Below are 17,910 nucleotides of genomic sequence, written 5' to 3'. Positions count from 1 at the left end.
GGCATCACCTCTGCTCTGCTCTTATGTGCTGTAATGTAATTCACTCTTTTGGGGCTGCAGCTAACGATTGTTTCCATTAATGATTCATCCGCCGGTTACTCTTATTATTAATTGATGAATTGCGCGGTCTATAAAATATCAGATAATAGTAAAACATGCACTTATGTTGCGGTAAATTTTACATCTGAGGAGCTGTAAGTGGCTAAAATCATAATGGGCTGGATGAATTCTTCTAATTCATTTTCAGTCTGTCTTAATCAACCGATTGTTTCACTCTTTACACACGTGAAACAACTTGAGTCGCTTGTTTTGCTATTTTTTCTTTGTAGTTTGCTCGGAACTATTAAACTTTGTGAAATAACAGGATGTGATGATATTATCACAGAACCTTTCCACAACTCAACGACTCGTCACAGAACAGACAAACATGAACTGAAGAGCATCGCGCTGTTCGTACTGCAGACATGAAGCGAGACGTGCAGGCAGCGATTTGGACTGAGGGCAAAAAAATCATTTTTAATACTGCAGCATTGACCCTGAATCTGCGGTGGTCATAATGTTGGTGGCACCACCCACAGCGCTGACAGTCCCTCCTTCAGCAGGGGTCATCTGCTCCATATGTGCGTTCTGAACTATAGGCGCTCCGGGTTCCTCAAACCGAGCTCAACATGGCAGCGAGTCGACAGACTGGCACCACGTCTCTGAATGTTTGAATCACTCAGGGAGGCATTACTCATACATTTAGGTTTTGTAACACACAGTGCTTAAAATAACTGCATTTTGAAGTCAGTTTTCTTTGGGATTACTGCAGCTTGGATAAATCAGTGTAGATCAGAGCAGATCGAGGGTGTGCTGCAGATCAGTGTGAATTATGGACGGTGAAACAGGTTCAGGAAGATCTCTGAAAACCGAAGATGTCATCTCTGGAAAACATTTGATTTATTGGCATAACTGCTGAAAGGACCAACATGAATCTGCAGCTGTTTTCATAATGGAGCCAGGCCCCGCCCTCCCTACACCTCACGTGTTGAGTTTACAGCGAGAACGGCGGCAGATTAAACTTTAAAATTCACTAAATTCCCGTTTCCAGCTGACGGCTGTGCATTTTGTTGGCTAAAATGGAGACTCTGCCTACAGGTTAGTTAGCAAGTGCTGCTGTACTGCTGTTGTACTAAAGTGAACGTCTAAAGGTTTTGGACAAAACGAGACATTTGAAGAAAAATTGTGACTAATTTCTGGCGTTTTATTGACGATATGATTAAACAGTCAAGAATATAGCTGACTGAGGTCCACCAGCACAAGTCTCACTTCTTGCTAGTTCTTGTGCACTAACTACAAAAACATACATAAAGAAGCATTCAGACGTACAACACATACTGTGACAAGCTGTGGAAATGTGGTAGATCTGCAGTCCACCAGGAGGGATAGGTGCCGCGTTCTGGCAGATCGTGTTGGCAGGGAGACGGAGCAGCAGGCGTATAGGCAGCAAGAATCCATACATGTGTGCAGCATGCACAGCAAGACAAATGGCCGTGCTCTGCAGGAAGACGGCGTGCAGGGGTGCGTGCACATGCAGGCACACACTCACATGTAAACCTCCAGCAGTGCAGGCATATACAGGAGGACAGGAAGACGTGGTGGGCAGACAGGTTAGTGCAGGGGCTGGAAGGCATTCTGAAGGGCTTAAATCCTTCAGTGTGTGGGACTGGCTGCTTGAACAACTCCTCTTCCTGATTAGAGAGATGCTCTCTGCATCTCTGTCATCTGGCAAATTTGTAAATTTATGTTAACTAACAACGAATTCCATGTGAGAAATGTTGGATTAGGAGGCGCAAACAGGGCTGGCAGTCGTTCCTGTGTTATTTGAACACGTCGCTGCACTTTCTCACAGCAAGTTTGACCCACATGCACAGACTCTTCGGTTAATTCAGAATAACAAGCAGGAATATCCTTTCACAAACACAGTCATAATTAAATGAAAATCCTATTACTTTGACTTCCTGGAGAGCAGTGTTATCTGGAGTGTTACCTCACTGTGTACCAGTATAACAACAAAAATGAAATCAGCCAATAAATTGTCACAGAGATGTTTGAACAGTCCCACCTCTCCCCCTCACATCCTGTTTTAACAAGATAACATCAGATGAAGGAAGAGAAACGCTCTCAAAATGCTGTTTGGCTGCAGCTCTACATATATTAGTAAATCCATTTTTCAAGTATGCATGTTGTTGTCCTGTTCATTAGAATTCTATTAGACGTGTGCAGTTTTATTGGCTGCTCAGTTTGTGTCACATTCATTAAGTGGAGGTGTTAAATGTGTGTTTTGTGAGCCCTGCAGACGCCTCGTCCCTCTTCGATCCGTGAATGGACAGAAGCGTGTGCATCTGCATGTGTGTGCGCATTGGCAGTTGGATCGGCTTTATTTTGTTTTTATTCTCATCGAGTTAATGCACCGATTGCCTCGAAAGCCAGTGGAAGTTCAGCTGTTTGTCAGCGGGGGCTTCTTAATTACGACATCTGAGGAAACGGGTCGGAAAAGCCCCCGGAGGGTCGAGATACACTGATGTGAAGCCAGGCTGTCAGGGCAGCAGAGCGCCCAGAACTTTCCAGCAGAGAGGACCAGGCTATTTAGGTTACTATGATTCAGGAAATAGTTCCCGTCAACTCGTCAACCCTGAGATCAGAACATCCTGTTCTCCTGTTTTTCTCCTCCGCGTACACTCGTCCCTGTTTTGGAAGCGAAAAAGCTCATTCTGTTGATTCCTGCTTGATAATTACTGACGTCTTCCACCATCAGCATCTGATGTCTCGTTGCATTTTTTGTCTTTGAAACTGCAGCTCTGATGCTTCTGTCAGCTGCAGGTGATGTCGCTCCAGAGACTGATATCTCATTTTCCTTTGGTTGGAAAGAACCGTGTCCTTCACAGCAGAGTCCTGATCATTGCTGATCACTGCAGGTGATCATTACACCTGCATGTCTTTCACTGAGTGTCTGAGAACAACCAGCTGGTCACTGATGATGAGGCATGTGTGGAAACCTGAGATCAGCCTTCCACAGCTCCTCAAAGTGTTTTCAAAGTTCATTGTTAATCAAATAAAACAGCAGTTTTCCGTCATCGAGCTTCATAAACATGTAACAGAATATGTTTTAAAGTGAGAAATAGTGCAGAAAAGGTTGTTTCTGTGATCTGAGCGAGGCTCGAGTGGCGTTATCGCCTCCTCCGGTCTCACAGTGCAGATCTGCTGCTGCTCTCACTCATTTCTGTGAAGCACGCTCAGGAAGTGATGAGTATCAGCATCAAAACCGTCTTACCACAGCAAATAGACCGAGCCTCACATGAAAGACATTTAATGTGATATGAGCACGTTTGGCCGATGCCACATCACTTAATAAGGTCATTATCATGCCTGACAGCGATGTGACAGATTGGACGGGTGCATCTGTGAGCCGTCCACTGAGCTGATGCTCTGTCCAGCACCATCACTGTACATCAGTTTCCCCACAGAAGAACATGCACACACCTTTTTGGAGCAGGTGTGGTGTTCTAACCGAGACCTATTTCCTTTATTAATGAATCCATTGAATTTTTTTGATTGATGGATGTTACCTGAGCCCAGACGTGTCTAAAAATTCTTACATTTGTCTGGTCTAAAAACCCTTATTAGATTCTCTGATGTGAATAAAATAAAATGGACCGGAGAGGCTGAAAGGGCAGATATTTAGTTTCATTTACTGGATAAATAACTCAAACAGAGTCGATTAGAAGTTAAGCTTCTGTCAAAGATGGATGAACGTTCTCCCTCTGTTGCTTATTTCTCCTCCTTACTGTTCATCACTGTGGTGTGAGGACAAACATGCTTCTCCATGATGAAGAGGAGGATGTCCAAACAGCACCTTTCCAACAGCAGCACAGTGCAGCATCACAGGGGCATGAAGGCCACGAGCACGAACAGTTAAATAAGAGCAGAAAACATCAGAATCTGGGTTTTTTCCTGACAGCAGGGTAATGCTGGGCTCCTCCCATTCCTGTAGCTGCAGGCCTCATTCTGTAAACAGATCACACACACACACACACACACACACACACACACACACACACACACACACATCTGTGGTCTCTCTTTCCTCTGTCCTTCTGTCAGATGACTCCATATGGCAGCTGTCATGTCGCCTGCTCTCTTTTTATCAAAGTCAGATCACGGCTGCTCCCATCTCCTCCGTCAGCTGATGTTTTATATATACAAGTGTGTGTGAGTGCGTGTGTGTGTGTATGTATGTGTGTTGTAGGAGCTCGTATATGTATTATACATCCCGCAGTAAAGCAGAATTTCAGGTTTAATCAAGCGTTAAAGACGGTGTGCTGAAAGCTGCTCAGAGTATTATATAAAATGACCTCCCGGCCTAAATCGCAGTCTTCCTAATAACAGACTTCCTGAACAAATTAAATTAAATTCAGGTGTGTGTGTGTGGACGTCTCCACACAGGAAGTGACCCAGCTAAATGTCTGAGCCAAATCTGAAGCAGCATTAACTCGTTGTCCTCCTTCACCTGTTTGGTTTTCTGTGGAGTCGTCACAGAGCAGCTGCAGCGGAAACATGAATGAGCAATGTGCACTTTACTGTCCTGCCGCCATTTTGAGGCACAAAGGTGCGTCTTCACACGGCGCTGTTGGTTTCTGCTCAGGACTGCAGCTTACAATATGTTGATATGTTCCACCAAAGATTGAACTTTTTGCTGTTGTTCCATCATTTTTCTGCACGTTTAATTCCAGTTAAATGTTCGATATTTCATAACAGATGAAAATTTAATGTGAAATTTGGCTTTCAGGTACAGAGACCGTCCTCACCCACACTCTGCATGTTGTCTTCTTCTCTTGCAGCCTGAACCGCTGGATGTGAACCTGTGAGAGAGGAAGACTTGCAGCAGCCGACAGAAGGTGGACCTCCACAGGACCGTCCCCGGACCACATGGAGGTTTTCTGGGTGATCTTCTCTGCTGCTTTCAGAGCCCAGGCTCCTCACTAACTACCCCTGCTCCCTTTCCACTGTTTTTACTTTGCTGTTTTGGGGATAGAGGTCACAAACCTCTTCCCTCCTCATCAGCTGTGTTGTTCTAAGCAAGACCAAAACCAGGTGCCAAACTGACTGTGTCACGAGAAGAAGCAAAAAATCGATGAAACTAACCATCACCAAATCATCACAAGAGTTTATTTACCCTCTCAGCTTTGAAACCTGAGCTTTATTTCTCTCTCCTTCAACCCACAAACTCCGTAAAACATCCTGCATCTCATCACAATCACGCACATCCATCGCAGCGCATTGAAGAGATACTTTACCGTGAAACTTAATATCCGTTGTCTTCGCTCAGTGTTTGCGTCGTTGCTGCTCTTAATGCTGAAACAGAGGACGATGATCAGTGCATTATTGGTTCAAAGTGCTTTACAAACAGATCCTCCGGCTGATGGTTTGCCCGTAGTTGTTACAGAGGAGGCGCGTGGGAAGCAGTGATAACTCGCCGCCGCACTCTGACGCCGTCTGAACATCGTGAAGCTTCGGCAGGACGGCGTTTGACTGACAGGCAACACAAGCCACGTCTAACCCGATAACTGTAGGCATCGCTACTGCCGCCGCCGCTGCTGCTATCTCAAAGGCTCGGAGATAAACCGCGCTCTCAGTCCGCGCTGTGAAACGCTGCCGACACTTTGCCTATCTCCTTCTTCCAGTCGCTTGTACGAGAGAGGCCTCTCGCTCTTCGTCGTCGTCTGTTTCTTCCACACGTGGCGCTCAGTTACGCCACGCTCGACAACCTAGAAGCCCCTTTATCTACTCCCAGTGACCTCTTCAACTTTTTTGCATTCTTCCTTTTATTCTACTGAGAACATGCAATTTAAAACCTTTCACTGTATTTTCATTGTTGGTGGAAGGAGATCGAGTTTGTAAAAAAAGAAGAACATAACTTAAAGCCATACTGAACACCAGCCATACGAATACCTTTGACATTTACAGAACACCTCGCGATGTTCCACACGTCAGCAGAGCGATCCTCGAACACATCAGTGCACGTTCACATTCAGGGAGTCCATGAAGAAACCGCTCTTGCGTAGAACCCCAGATTTCCTACATCTGCATGAGAGAACAGCTTCGTGAGCTCGGACCTTTTCTACTGGCGTGTTTCCAGGTCGCCCTCGGAGCTGCGGTTCAAGCGTGGCCGTGAACGTGAACTGCGTCCAGTTCCCGCCGTCGTCCCGTGTTCCTCTGCATTGACGGATGAATCCGGACATTTTCATGTCTGTTCTGTGGGCAGAACCTCGCTGCCCTGCTAGAACCGGGCCCAAGCCCTCCTTCGTTCTCTTCTGTTGGGCCAAGCTAAATTCAGAGCAGAGACACTCACACAAGGGTATCGAGCGCACATAGATCCTCCCGTTTTTTAGCTTTTCTTTCACTGCGCTTGTCTCTGATCACTCTTTTGTGAATGCCTTGACGTGCTCGTTTCCTCAGCTGATCTGTGTCCTCTAGTCGCCGCTGGAAGGACTTTCCTTAAAGATTTGATGCTGCTTAATGCTTTAACTTAGCGTTACCTTTACGACTCAAACTCACTGTCCACAAATTCGCTGTTGTACTATAATTTAAACCAAACTTTCAAGCATATTGACCTTTACTGATTTTCTTCCTGTAAATTGTGTGAAAGGAAGAGCTTGTTTATGGGCGCATTGTGAGCACGATGTAGAAGGAATACAAATTTAAGTCTCAGACGGACAAAGCTGAGATCTCTAAAGCTGCCAGCGCTGTTGTTTACAGACGAGACACACAGAGCTCCAAGACTTGATTTGATTTAAGAGAAACATTATTTTTCCATGTGTGATGCTACACATCAGTTGTCCACGCGGGACAGCAGAAGTGCCAAACGAGAAGACATCCAGCATCTGTTAAAGCTCATCAGACGTGAAAAATAAAGTTTACATGCAGCGCTTAATGTTTACAGACGACACTTTCATCGCAGTTTCTTACGTGAATCGTAACGTTCGTGCCATAAACGACTCCAAGGAAACTCTTCAGTAGGAGATATAAGACCCTGTGTTTTTGGACGGGTCATTATATTCAAAGAGTTTACACTCATTTTGTTTACAGAAAATGTACAAAAATTACTGCCTGTTTTGAAGAATTTTGGCCAGTGGACTGTAAAAAGGCGCTTCGTGAACCGACAGACCAAAATTAAATATCCGACACCTGCTGCCATAAAACAAACCACGCTGTTCCGTGTTTGTAATCGGTTGAAGTTTTCATTTGAATTGATGATTTCAGAAGTTCGTATAGGGCCTAAAAACTCTGAAACACCTCAATGTTTACAAAAGCTGCTTAAGGGAAGGATTTATGTGGAGAAATGTTTACATGAGGATGAGGAGTGAAATGCCAAACACATTCATTCATTGCTTGAACAAAGTCGGTCAGCTGAGCTCCAGGAGAAACCGCCTGCGGCCGTGCGGAGCAGCGAGGGGTTAGCGCATCAGACTGGACTTCAAACTTTTCATACAAAGCTTTTTATAAGTCGAGAAGCCGCCGTCTTTGGCGAGGACGCTGAACAATCGCAGTGCATCCGGAGCTGTTAATGTGATTTCTTTTTTTAACAACGGCTCAAGAACTTTGTGATAAAACAATGAAACCAACGATTTCAGGAGGGATGTGTTGCCTGTCCCTTCTTCTCCTGCTTCTCTCCTGCCCGGCTGTTTCCACGCTGACCATCACCACGCAGCGGCGTGCCGTCGACAGCGATGTCAGGACTCTGACCAGCGGCGGTGGCGCCGCTGCAGCAGGTAACAGGGGCGCCACCTTGTTCCTCCTGACCGGCTACAAGCCGCCGCTGCCTCCGCTGCCCGCCGGACCCAAAGTGGCACCAAAGGCGGCCGAGGTGGAGGATGGAGACGACCCGCCGGTTGTGGCTGAGCTCCCTCCAAAGCCCCTCCCCCAGACCATGTTGCCAAGGAACGTGACGGCCGACGCCCTGAAGCCTCCGCTCGGCGCGGCCCAGGTGGCTCCGCCTCCCAGACAGCTGGTGGATGTGGACATTTGCAGGTACGACCACGACGCGCCTGTTTCCTGTGTGCTGAGTCGTGTTGTGTGGTGGGATTTGTGTGAGGTTATTTTTTGTCATGATGTTTAAAAAACATGAGTGAATCTGTTCTGAATGCTGAAGGCCGACATGTATGTGGATGTCAGTCAGCTCTGCTAACCTCTGCACACGTTAGCTTCCCAGCACTTACTTCCATCTGTGTGGCGTGTTGCTCACACTGGATGCCATGAACGCGAGGCGCAGAGGACTCTTCCTCCTGCAGCTCTGATCTCGATCTCACTGAAGCTTATATTTTGCACTGAGAGGCGTCTTGCTGTTGCCAGGCAACATGTAATCAGCTCTAAATCAGTTGTGTGCTGGCGAGCTACACACCACAGCCATCAATGGCAGCTCGGTTCAAGCAATCCAACGCGGCACCAGCAGATATCAAGCTCACATAAAGCTCACTGGATGCGTTCTGTAACGCCGTCGTCCTTTCTGTCTGTAGGATTACGTCATCGCTCCGGCTGCTCAGTGCCAGAGCCGTCAGCCTCTCCTCCACTCACGGTGTGACTGCTTGAAATATCTGTGATGATGTTCAGAGCTCACCTTTTTCAGTCTGAGGTGCTCAGAGTCCACGAAACCCTGTCAGGTCCTGTAAAGTGCTTCAGAGCCTCACGGAGGTCCAGCTGAGCCGCATTAATGTAGAACTCATCAAGGTCGGACGGTAATGGGCTCAGATCAAACACGGCCGTGAAAAATGTGCATTAGCTGATTGAACAACGGCCTCTGAAATGGACTAACATGTTGGTAGACATTGGATCAATGAGGCTTAAATGGCCACTGACAGAAGAGCTAAACTGAATGTTCTGCCGTCTTAGTCATGATGGGAGGTCCAGAAACCAAACCGAGGGCAGGTTCAAGGGCGTAGAGGAATCCTGAACTGGCAGAGACACGAAACTTACCCTCTTTGTTCTGCAGGGGTTACTACGACGTAATGGGACACTTTGACAGCACGTTCAACTGCTCCAAGGGCAGCTACATCTACTGCTGCGGTACCTGCCACTACCGCTTCTGCTGCGAGCACCAGAGGAACCGGCTGGACCAGGAATCCTGCAACAACTACCACTCCCCCGTCTGGGCCGACCCACAGGTCCCCGTCACCGTGCCCGTGGGCAACAAGCCCGACCCGGACTTTGAGACGCTCCAGCAGCAGAACAGCAGGTCAGAGTCTGGACTCGTTGTTCACTCGAGGAAACATTAGCGTTAGCGTCACCTCGTCAGCAGAAATGTAGTAAACTCACTCCTGATCCTTCAGGGCTTTTTTTGTTTGAAAGGAAGGGAAACAAACTTTTTTAGCTTTGTTGCATCTTAGCTCAAAACCTCAAATGATTACTGCATTTGCATACTTGTGGTTTACAGAAGAATTTTAGGAACACAGACCACAGTGACTCTTACTGCTTCCACAGCAAGAGTAGAAGTAGTAGTTAATTATTTCTGCATTCTCTTTTACTTTTCTGCTGTGTGCTGTCGTGCTCCTGTGAAAACAGCACGGCCTATGTGATCGGAGGCGTGATCTCCTTCACGCTGGTGGTGGCCGTGGGCGTCAGGATCGCCTTCAGCAAGGTGGCTCGCCGACCCCGCAACAGGGACATCAACATGCCCAGGTGAGACCAGGGGACAGGTGCGCAGGGTCAGAGCGAGACCGTCTGACAGGAAGTGAGACGGCAGGAGGCGCTCTGATCTGAGCTTTAATGGAACGTTACTTGCTCACATGTCGGCGTTTGGTTGGTTCGTTCATGCTGTCGGCAAAGTTGTTCCTGAGCTTTCAAACAAAAGCGTGACTCGCGTGTCGCTTGTTACAGGGTGGCTGCCAGGTTATTCAGAAACATGTGATTCTCGTCTTTCTCACTTCAGACCATGGGCTCGCCTTTGGGTGTCTGTATTAACTTCACCTTGTCTTAAAACAAGAGGACATGAAGAATATAAGCACCCACTCAGGCTGTGCTTTACCCTCAGCTCAGCTTGTTAAACTAAGCTTCAGTGACACAGGTGTGTCTATTGAGGGTGTGCATACAGAAGAAGAATGTAGAATCTGTGGGGAATTTGCAGACATTCGGAGGCTATTTCAGGACATTTTAGATGCATGAATTAGAAGAAATGAAAGTGGCAGCGAGCTGAAGTCACGATGAGAGGTTTGCCTCTGATAGATTTGAAGGATTGATGTGAATTAAGATAAAAGACGACTTGAGGAACAGTGAAGCTGGCTGAATATCAGCTTCCATTCATTCATATTCCTCTTCCTCCCTTCGTCCTCCTCACCTCTCTCCCTTTCTGTCTCCGTCTGACCTTTTGTCTGCTGTGTCAGATCACTGGTGGATATCTTACGTCACCAGTCGAGCCCGGTGCAGCAGGGAGAGAGGAACAACACCACAGTGTTGACCACCACCACCTCCGACGGACGGACATCCAAGAACCTCTACACCCCCATCCTGCAGAGCAAAGACAACCGCAGTAAGTGGAATGAGGAAACGGCAGAATTCAGAAAAAGAAGTGATTAATTACACACATTCATCCGGGTGAAAAACACAAAGGATGCTGTGATATTCAGGTGAAATCAGCGTTTGAATCGAACCATGTCCCCAGTGACAGAGATGGTAATTATTGCCGCTTTTACTCAGTTCAATCTCAATATCAGCAACACAAATCACACTTCAGCTGGAATGCGTTTGTTGTGACTGAGGATATGCCAGACGCTGCTATTTAGAGAAGTTAAAGGACAAAAAAGGAGAGTCTGTTTGTTTGAAAATGAAGCCGATCTGCAGAAATAATGTCTGACCCTCTGAACTGTGAGGATCCACCACAGAAACTGCTGAGTACATCATGAACTGCTTCTGCTTTCTTACTTAATTCTCTTTCATCTTGCAGAATCATGTTCAGCTAATCATAATTTTCACCTAAAAGCAGCTCAATGCTCAGTGTGTCACAGTCACTGAACCCCTGAGGACCTGACACACACTTTAAACCTGAGCTCTGATGCTTGTGGTGCTCCTCAGAGTGGGGTCAGACGATTTATTCAAGTATCAAAATGCTGTGAAATTCACCTGTGTTTTCTAATCTGTGGCCTTTTTTTTTATTGTTTGCGTCACAGATTTCGACAGAATTTCTTTCATTACTGTTAAAACGGCTGAATCAAGGGATGTCTGCTTAAAAGCTTTTGGCCCTTTCTGTGAGTGGCTGCAAATCAAAGACAAATTCAACAAGTGTGCATTTATCTTTTGGTTTTCTCCGTCTGATGCCCCTCAGACTGCCCACTGCCGCTTTGTGTCTCCTCACAGAGGGACACTCAAACGTCTCTGGTTGCAGGAAAAAGGTCGTGCAGACATTTGACAAACATTTCCCTCCGAGTGGTGGATATCAGAGCGCCGCTGAATCTGTTTGTTTTCTTGTACTGCAACAGTTTACACAATTACAGTGTGAAGAGACAGAAATAAGACACTCTGCTGTCTGTCTCTCTCTTCTGTCTGTCTCTCTGCTGCTGTCTCTCTGCCGCTGTCTCTCTGCTGTCTGTCTCTCTTCTGTCTGTCTCTCTGCTGCTGTCTCTCACCTCTCACAAGCTCTCTGCTTTCAGTCTCTTCAGGGTTTTTTGCTGAGCTGTTTTTCGTGATCTTGCAGGACTTTCTGGGTTTTAACAAGAAGAAATGCAACTCCAGGAAAATGTGGTGCTTCAGTACGAATAAAGACATCACAAATATAACGACAGGACATATATTTAACCTCATGGTGATGACAAAGACCATATTTTCTTAATATGGGTTAACTGTAAGAGTAGTGTTCAAACTGCCTGTCTTTCATGTCTTCCTCTGTGGAGCTGCTGAAGACATGAAGAGACATGCTGTGTTCTGCTAATCTGCAGTTTGATTGAATTCATTGTGAAAATATGTGTCGATTAAGTCGAATCATCACAGAAAAGAAGCCAGCTCCTGAAGGGACTGTCTCTCCCCTGTCCTGTCTCTATCTTTCTGTCCCTCTCTCTCTCTCTCTCTCTCTCTCTCTCTCTCTCTCTCTCTCTCTCTCTCTCTCTCTCTCTCTCTCTCTCTCTCGATTGACACAAATGCTTACTCGACACACGGCTCTGTGTCTCTGGAGTGGTTGTCCATCAGTTTGTCGGCTCTGCTCTCTTTGCAGCTGGGAACTTGCCCCACCATTTTAACCAGCAGGGGTCTGCCTCCAGCCCCAAACACTCTGCTACCATCGGTAAGCCTCGTGGTCAGCAGCACAGTCCAGCGCAGGCGGCGGCGAGCTGCCAGCCGGACTCACGGCCTCACTGCCACGCTGTCTGTCTGTCTTGTTGTCGGTGTGACGGCCTGTTGTCCTGCGCTCTTAAAGCAGCTGTGCCGTTCTCAACACAGCTCTGCGGCAAAGCTCGAACGTGCTTTAAAACACCTCCGTATGCTTGTGTGATGACGCACATGGCTGTGTTGAGAGTGACACATCTTTCATAAGAGTGAGCTAAAAGTTGTCTGGCCTGCCCTCTGCTTGATGCCAGCCTGTCTGCCCCCACCCCTCACCCACCACCACCACCACCACCACAAGCCTGCTCCTTCCTCCCTCTGTGCAGCAGTGATGTGCAACAGTGCTTACAGCTGATTACCGGAGGTCTTGGCTTAAGCGAGGTCACCGCACTTCCCTCAGTGTGTTTTCCCAGGCTTTGTACCAAGAAAACAAAAAGCAATTCTAGTGATTTATGTCCCCCCAGAAATCTGGAAATGAATGGGACTCCCATTAGGAGTCAAATTATTGCTCGTGAAGGCTAATTTGGTGCATCTAACATGGCTGCCACAGAGTGCTGCATGAGGTTGCTGTGGAAATATGACAAGGATGAAGGGGACAGGCGTGATTTTCCCTGAACTTTTTAGATTGTTTCAGCGCCACCGAACCAGTCCACCCACCCACGTGTCCCTCAGGGAATGAATTACACAAGGAGGCACCAGGAGACAATGAAACCAAGTCCACATTCAGCTCAAAGTTTAGCTGAAATTGTGCTTTTTGGTGCTGTAAGCAGTTTGATGTCTCAAACCCGTAGCTTTAATAACTCACATCACATTCAAACAAACTGATAATTAGGTGTTGCTGAGTACTGGTCCTGTGTTAGATAAGGTTCACAGCCTGCTGGGAGGACACAAGAAGAGAACACTTGAGCTCTGAGTCAGATACTCCGCACACGTCGAGCTAAGTTCATTTTTCCATGACACCGCTATCAAACCTCTCTGTCAGCCATCGTAGGTGTTCCAAAAAATCAATTACCTTGCACTCCTGGAAATGCCCGAGCTAATTCTGTGTGACGGCACAGAAATCAGAAATCACGTTCAGCTCAAAACTTGATGCTTTTATGCTGTGCAGCCTTCCTCGGGCTCGGTTCCTGCTCTCTAAACGACAGAACCTCAGAGCTAGCATTGCTTTTCTCCCCACCGTGTGTGTAGCGGTGCAGAAGTCCATGTGGTGTGTGTTCCCTGGGTGACGCTTAACAGAGACATTATTGCCCATTATTGCCCATTACTGTCAACGGTCAATGACCATATACATCCAGCAGTAATCTTAACAAGATCGCAGCCCATAACCATTACCACCCTGAATGGACTCGACATCGATTGTGTCTGTGTCAAAGACAGGAAACAACAGCAAAAGGCCAATTCTGCGGCGTTACGTAAGCTTTTACTGCTGCTTTATATTTCTGCATTCTCACTCTTTGGACATCTGCTGCTGACACCCAGCAGTTCATAAAGTTTCTCCCGGCCTCTGTTGACACATGGGGACATTTGAAGCGACTCCTCTGTGGTCGCGGCCATGGGCAGCATGCGTCCGTTTGGACTGGAGATGCACCTTTTGGATGTGAGCTCATCGTCCCTGTTGAATGTGCAGAACCCACACATGTGAGGTCTCAGCCGGCTGAGGGCACCTACATGTTGGGTCGGTATCAGTGCTGTCTGCTCGCCGTTTGGAAAATATGAATGTACTCGCACACTGTATGATGTAACTGATATGAGTATACATGTTGCAAAACAGACACCCCTGCCCCTCCCCCATACTGCTAATGTTACATAAGACAAATCATTTTTTATGTGTATTGATCGCTTTTGCACTTTGCATAAATGTGACTCTGTGTGTGTGTGTGTGTATGTGTGGATTCCCTGTGATGGTATCAGTGTGTTTCTCTGTATTTACATGTGGCTGGTATGTTTGTCAGAGCCTCAGATGAACAGTACTGAGCTGTATTAATAGATGGTCGCCATGGAGCTCGGAGACACTTCCTGTGTTTACTGATCATTAACCAGCGAGTATCTTCTTCTTCTCTTGTCTTCCTTTTTGTCCATCTCTGTTTCTTTTTATTCTCTCTTCCTTTTTGTTCTCTATTTTTCTCCACGTCTTTCTTTTTCCCTCCCGTCCTCACCTCTCCTGCCTCCATCTTTTTCATCCTTGAACTCTTCTCCCTCTGCGTTTTATTGTCCTCCCTCCTTCCCTCCCTTCTCTGCCTCACTTGCTCATCCTCTCCTCCATCTCCTTTTCCTCCCTCCCTCATCCCTTTTTCTCTTCTCCCCATTTTCCTCTCCCTCCGTCCATCTGTCCGTCTCTCAGAGCGTGGACCCCGTATGAACAACACCCCCCAGCTCTCCTCTGGACCCACCCTGCTTTCGGGTAGCGGTAAAGGTCCCGGTGGTGGTGGCGTCATTGGCAGCAGCATCATGGGAGGGGGCATGAGACACAACAGCAGCCATCCCTCCTTCTCCCACTCCTTCCACAACCTGGCGCAGCTGCCGCCGTCCTACGAGCTGTCCATGAAACCTGAGCTCAGCCGCTACAGCTCCCTGAAGAGGCTGGGTGAGCTTGGGGGGGGGCTAAGGGGAGTAGAGAGGGGAAATACAGGGGAGGGAAAGGGGAAGCAACGAGGAAAACCTCAGAGAGAGACGGAGGGGAAGAAAGCAAAGGAAGGCAAGTGGGACTGATTCATTAATGGGGGCTTTCAGGTGATGCGACACCAGTTAGCAGCCATACTGGAAGTGTTGATTCACCAGTTTAGAGTTGCTCCTCTGTAAAGTTTTTGGAAATCATTTTAAGCATCAGCGTGGTTTCCACCCACATCTTTCAAACTCCAGCATAACCCTGATGACATCAACGTAACATCATCATTTTTATTTTTTAGACATTATACAACCGTTTCTAAAGGCTGAGTTGAGCTCCTCGTGACTAAAACTGACCTTTATGTCTCAAATGTTTAACGTCAGCCTGCTGTTTGGTTATCCGCGGCGTCTGATCAACAAACCATTGCTGTGCTGTTTTTCACATCTGCTGTTTGGCTAATACTTTGAGACAAGTGCCTAGAAATGGTTTGTTGTTGCATGCTAGCATAAACATGTAGCAGGCCAGCATCGGCCCTGTGCTACACTGGCCAAAAGCTTTGTCATGCAGGGCAGGATTGTGCCAAGCGGTTGGGTTAGCGCTAACGTTTTGCCTGTACTGACCAATAATAACATATAACACCCACTTCAGCAGCCACTGCCTCTGCCAGCTTAGCTATGAGCCAGCTATTCTCAAGCTAACCGGCCTACTCCCACCACATGACTTTCTTTCCAGGTATTTCTCTCCTCGTGGCCCGATTAGTTCGACTCTCACGCAGCCGATTCTCCAGTGAACCTCCATTATGGTGGCAGGCGGGCAGGCATGGCCGCCAGGAGACTTGTAACTCAGCCGCGAAGCCAAATAAACATGTCAGTGCAGTCTCAATGTGTAAACTGTGTCTGCTAAACAGTCATAACAGCAAAGTAAACAAACTGAAACAGAGAAGAGGGAACTGAGCGAAGGGACGGGAGCAGACTGAGACGACTGGGTCGCTCGTGTAGTTTGAAGCATTTTTTTGTCATTTTCTCTTTTCATCCTGACGGCAATTAATGAATCAAAATGTGGCTGCAGATCCAGTCATTTCACTCAGGCCTAAATGTCTGACTAGATATGCACCTGCCTGCCTGTGAGTGCTCAGCAGATGTTCTGCTAAAGCTACAGCAAGCTAGCTGCACAAGAGCAGCAGATGACATTTCCCACTGCTAATGCCGCTAATACAGGAAGAATAGCCAGGTTCATAGTGTGCGTTCATGATGATAGCGTCAGGTGTTTCCTACACTTGACGTGAGCTGACTCTGGTTCAGCAGCTCTGGTTCACACGCCCGCAGCAGCGAGCAGTAACTGGGCAGGGCAGCCCATCCAGAGTCTTTATTAAAAGAAACTCCTCCCTGCTGGACTCGTCCTCCACCTGTATTCAGCCAGCGAGCGCTCATGGTGGAGGGAGGCATGAAGGGAGGGGGTGGGTTTTCAGTTTAAACATCTAGTTTACTCTTACTGGTTTCTCCAACGTTACCAAGTCCACTTTAAGGGAGTGGAAAGGGTGAAGAAAGAGGGAGAAATGGAGGGTGATGGATGACAAGAAGAGGGGAAGGGTTGGGAATAAAGGAGTGACAGAAAAGCATCAGTGAGAAAAAGGAAAGAGGAGAGTATTAATGTGGAGAAAGAGTTTGCTTGATGGGGGGCAGTGAAAGAGCTGATTGGGCAAATATGGATACAGCAGGAGGGAAAAAAGAGATATTTTGGAAGATAGAGACGCAGAGAGGTCGGCTGAGCAGGAGGAGAGGAAAGAAGGGAGAGGCGGTGGAAGAAAGGATTGGAGGAAAGAGATGTGGAGATAGGGGGAGGGGCGTTGGCTGCTGGTCTGCAGGGGCCTGGCTGCCTTCGACGGGGAAGAAAAGATGTTTGAGAGGCAGCGGCTGGCAACCTCTCTCTCTCTCTCTCTCTCTCTCTCTCTCTCTCTCTCTCTCTCTCTCTCTCTCTCTCTCTCTCTCTCTCTCCCTCTCTCTCTCTCTCTCTCTCTCTCTCTCTCTCTCTCTCTCTCTCTCTGTCTTTACCTCTCTCGCCCTGCGATTGCTGAAGACTGCAGGGGGAGGGGAGTCGCCTCTGCAGGCTGAGTGATGGATGGTTACTACACGGGGGATCGTGTGTGCGTGTGTGTGTGTGTGGGGGGGGGGGGGTATACGTGGAAGCAGTAATGAGGTGAAAGTCCAGATGAGGCTCTTTATTATTACAATTCAGTGGAAAGGAGAAAACACTTCATAGATGACGCCGAGCGGCGAAAAGGCTTCCACTCATCGCACCTTCATCCCACCTCCCTTCATCTCCTCACTCTCATCAGGAAGCAGCGTCTCTGTCGCAGTAATGGCAGCCGTCCTGTAGCTTTTTATGGTCCAGATAAACTGACCGTGTCCTGGTTTAGAGAGGCAGATGCTCTTCCCTTCGTTCGCCGCTTTGCTCTTTCATTCTGTTTAGAATCTCTCCTTCACATCACTGCACTTCCTCAAATGACAAATTCATTCATGCACAGCTGTTTCTGCGCGTCTGTCAGACCATCACACCCCAGTAATACTTTTTAAAAAGCATGTTTGTACGCAGCCTTTTCCCTGATAATTAGAAATCAGCTCTATTTATTCTAGAAAACTACGAGTCCAGGGTTGTTCATGACGTTCTGCTGCTCAGATCCACAATTCATCAAGACCACGAGAAGCCTCAAATCCACTTTCTGCAGGCGTCCAGAGTCTGTGTGGGGGGAAACTCTCAAGACTCAACAGAATTCTTAGAACAGTAAGGCACCAGGAAGCTTTATCTGAAGTGCTTGTTGAACTACCTTTACGATCGTCCAGCAGTCCACTGGTCACACCCGCTCCACGCAGCAGCTGGCCGGGGGTGAGGTGGTGAGGAAGTGAGGAAGTGAACGGTGTGTGAACGTCTCTCAAACAGTTTTTTCATTCCTCACACAATCACTT

At 47.5% G+C, this 17,910-nt stretch overlaps 1 protein-coding gene across 2 annotated transcripts in view; it reads left to right on the top strand.

Moving 5' to 3' along the window:
• LOC143335108 (protein shisa-7-like) overlaps positions 1–17,910 on the top strand; it is a 34,301-nt gene that overhangs the window by 9,664 nt on the left and 6,727 nt on the right. Inside the window, exons 3-8 of one of the 2 annotated variants that reach the window (XM_076754258.1) lie at positions 4,881–8,070; positions 9,029–9,271; positions 9,598–9,714; positions 10,416–10,561; positions 12,236–12,304; positions 14,684–14,926. In XM_076754258.1, the coding sequence (XP_076610373.1) occupies positions 7,655–8,070; positions 9,029–9,271; positions 9,598–9,714; positions 10,416–10,561; positions 12,236–12,304; positions 14,684–14,926 (1,234 nt within the window). In that variant the 5' untranslated portion in view covers positions 4,881–7,654. The remainder of the gene's footprint in view (positions 1–4,880; positions 8,071–9,028; positions 9,272–9,597; positions 9,715–10,415; positions 10,562–12,235; positions 12,305–14,683; positions 14,927–17,910) is intronic. The other variant, XM_076754259.1, reaches the window with a different exon arrangement.

Source organism: Chaetodon auriga, chromosome 17 (genome assembly GCF_051107435.1).
Source record: "Chaetodon auriga isolate fChaAug3 chromosome 17, fChaAug3.hap1, whole genome shotgun sequence".
Classification (NCBI taxonomy): Eukaryota; Metazoa; Chordata; class Actinopteri; order Chaetodontiformes; family Chaetodontidae; genus Chaetodon; species Chaetodon auriga.
The sequence above is the reverse complement of the archived record's forward strand: the minus strand, read 5'-3'. Positions and strand labels throughout refer to the sequence as shown.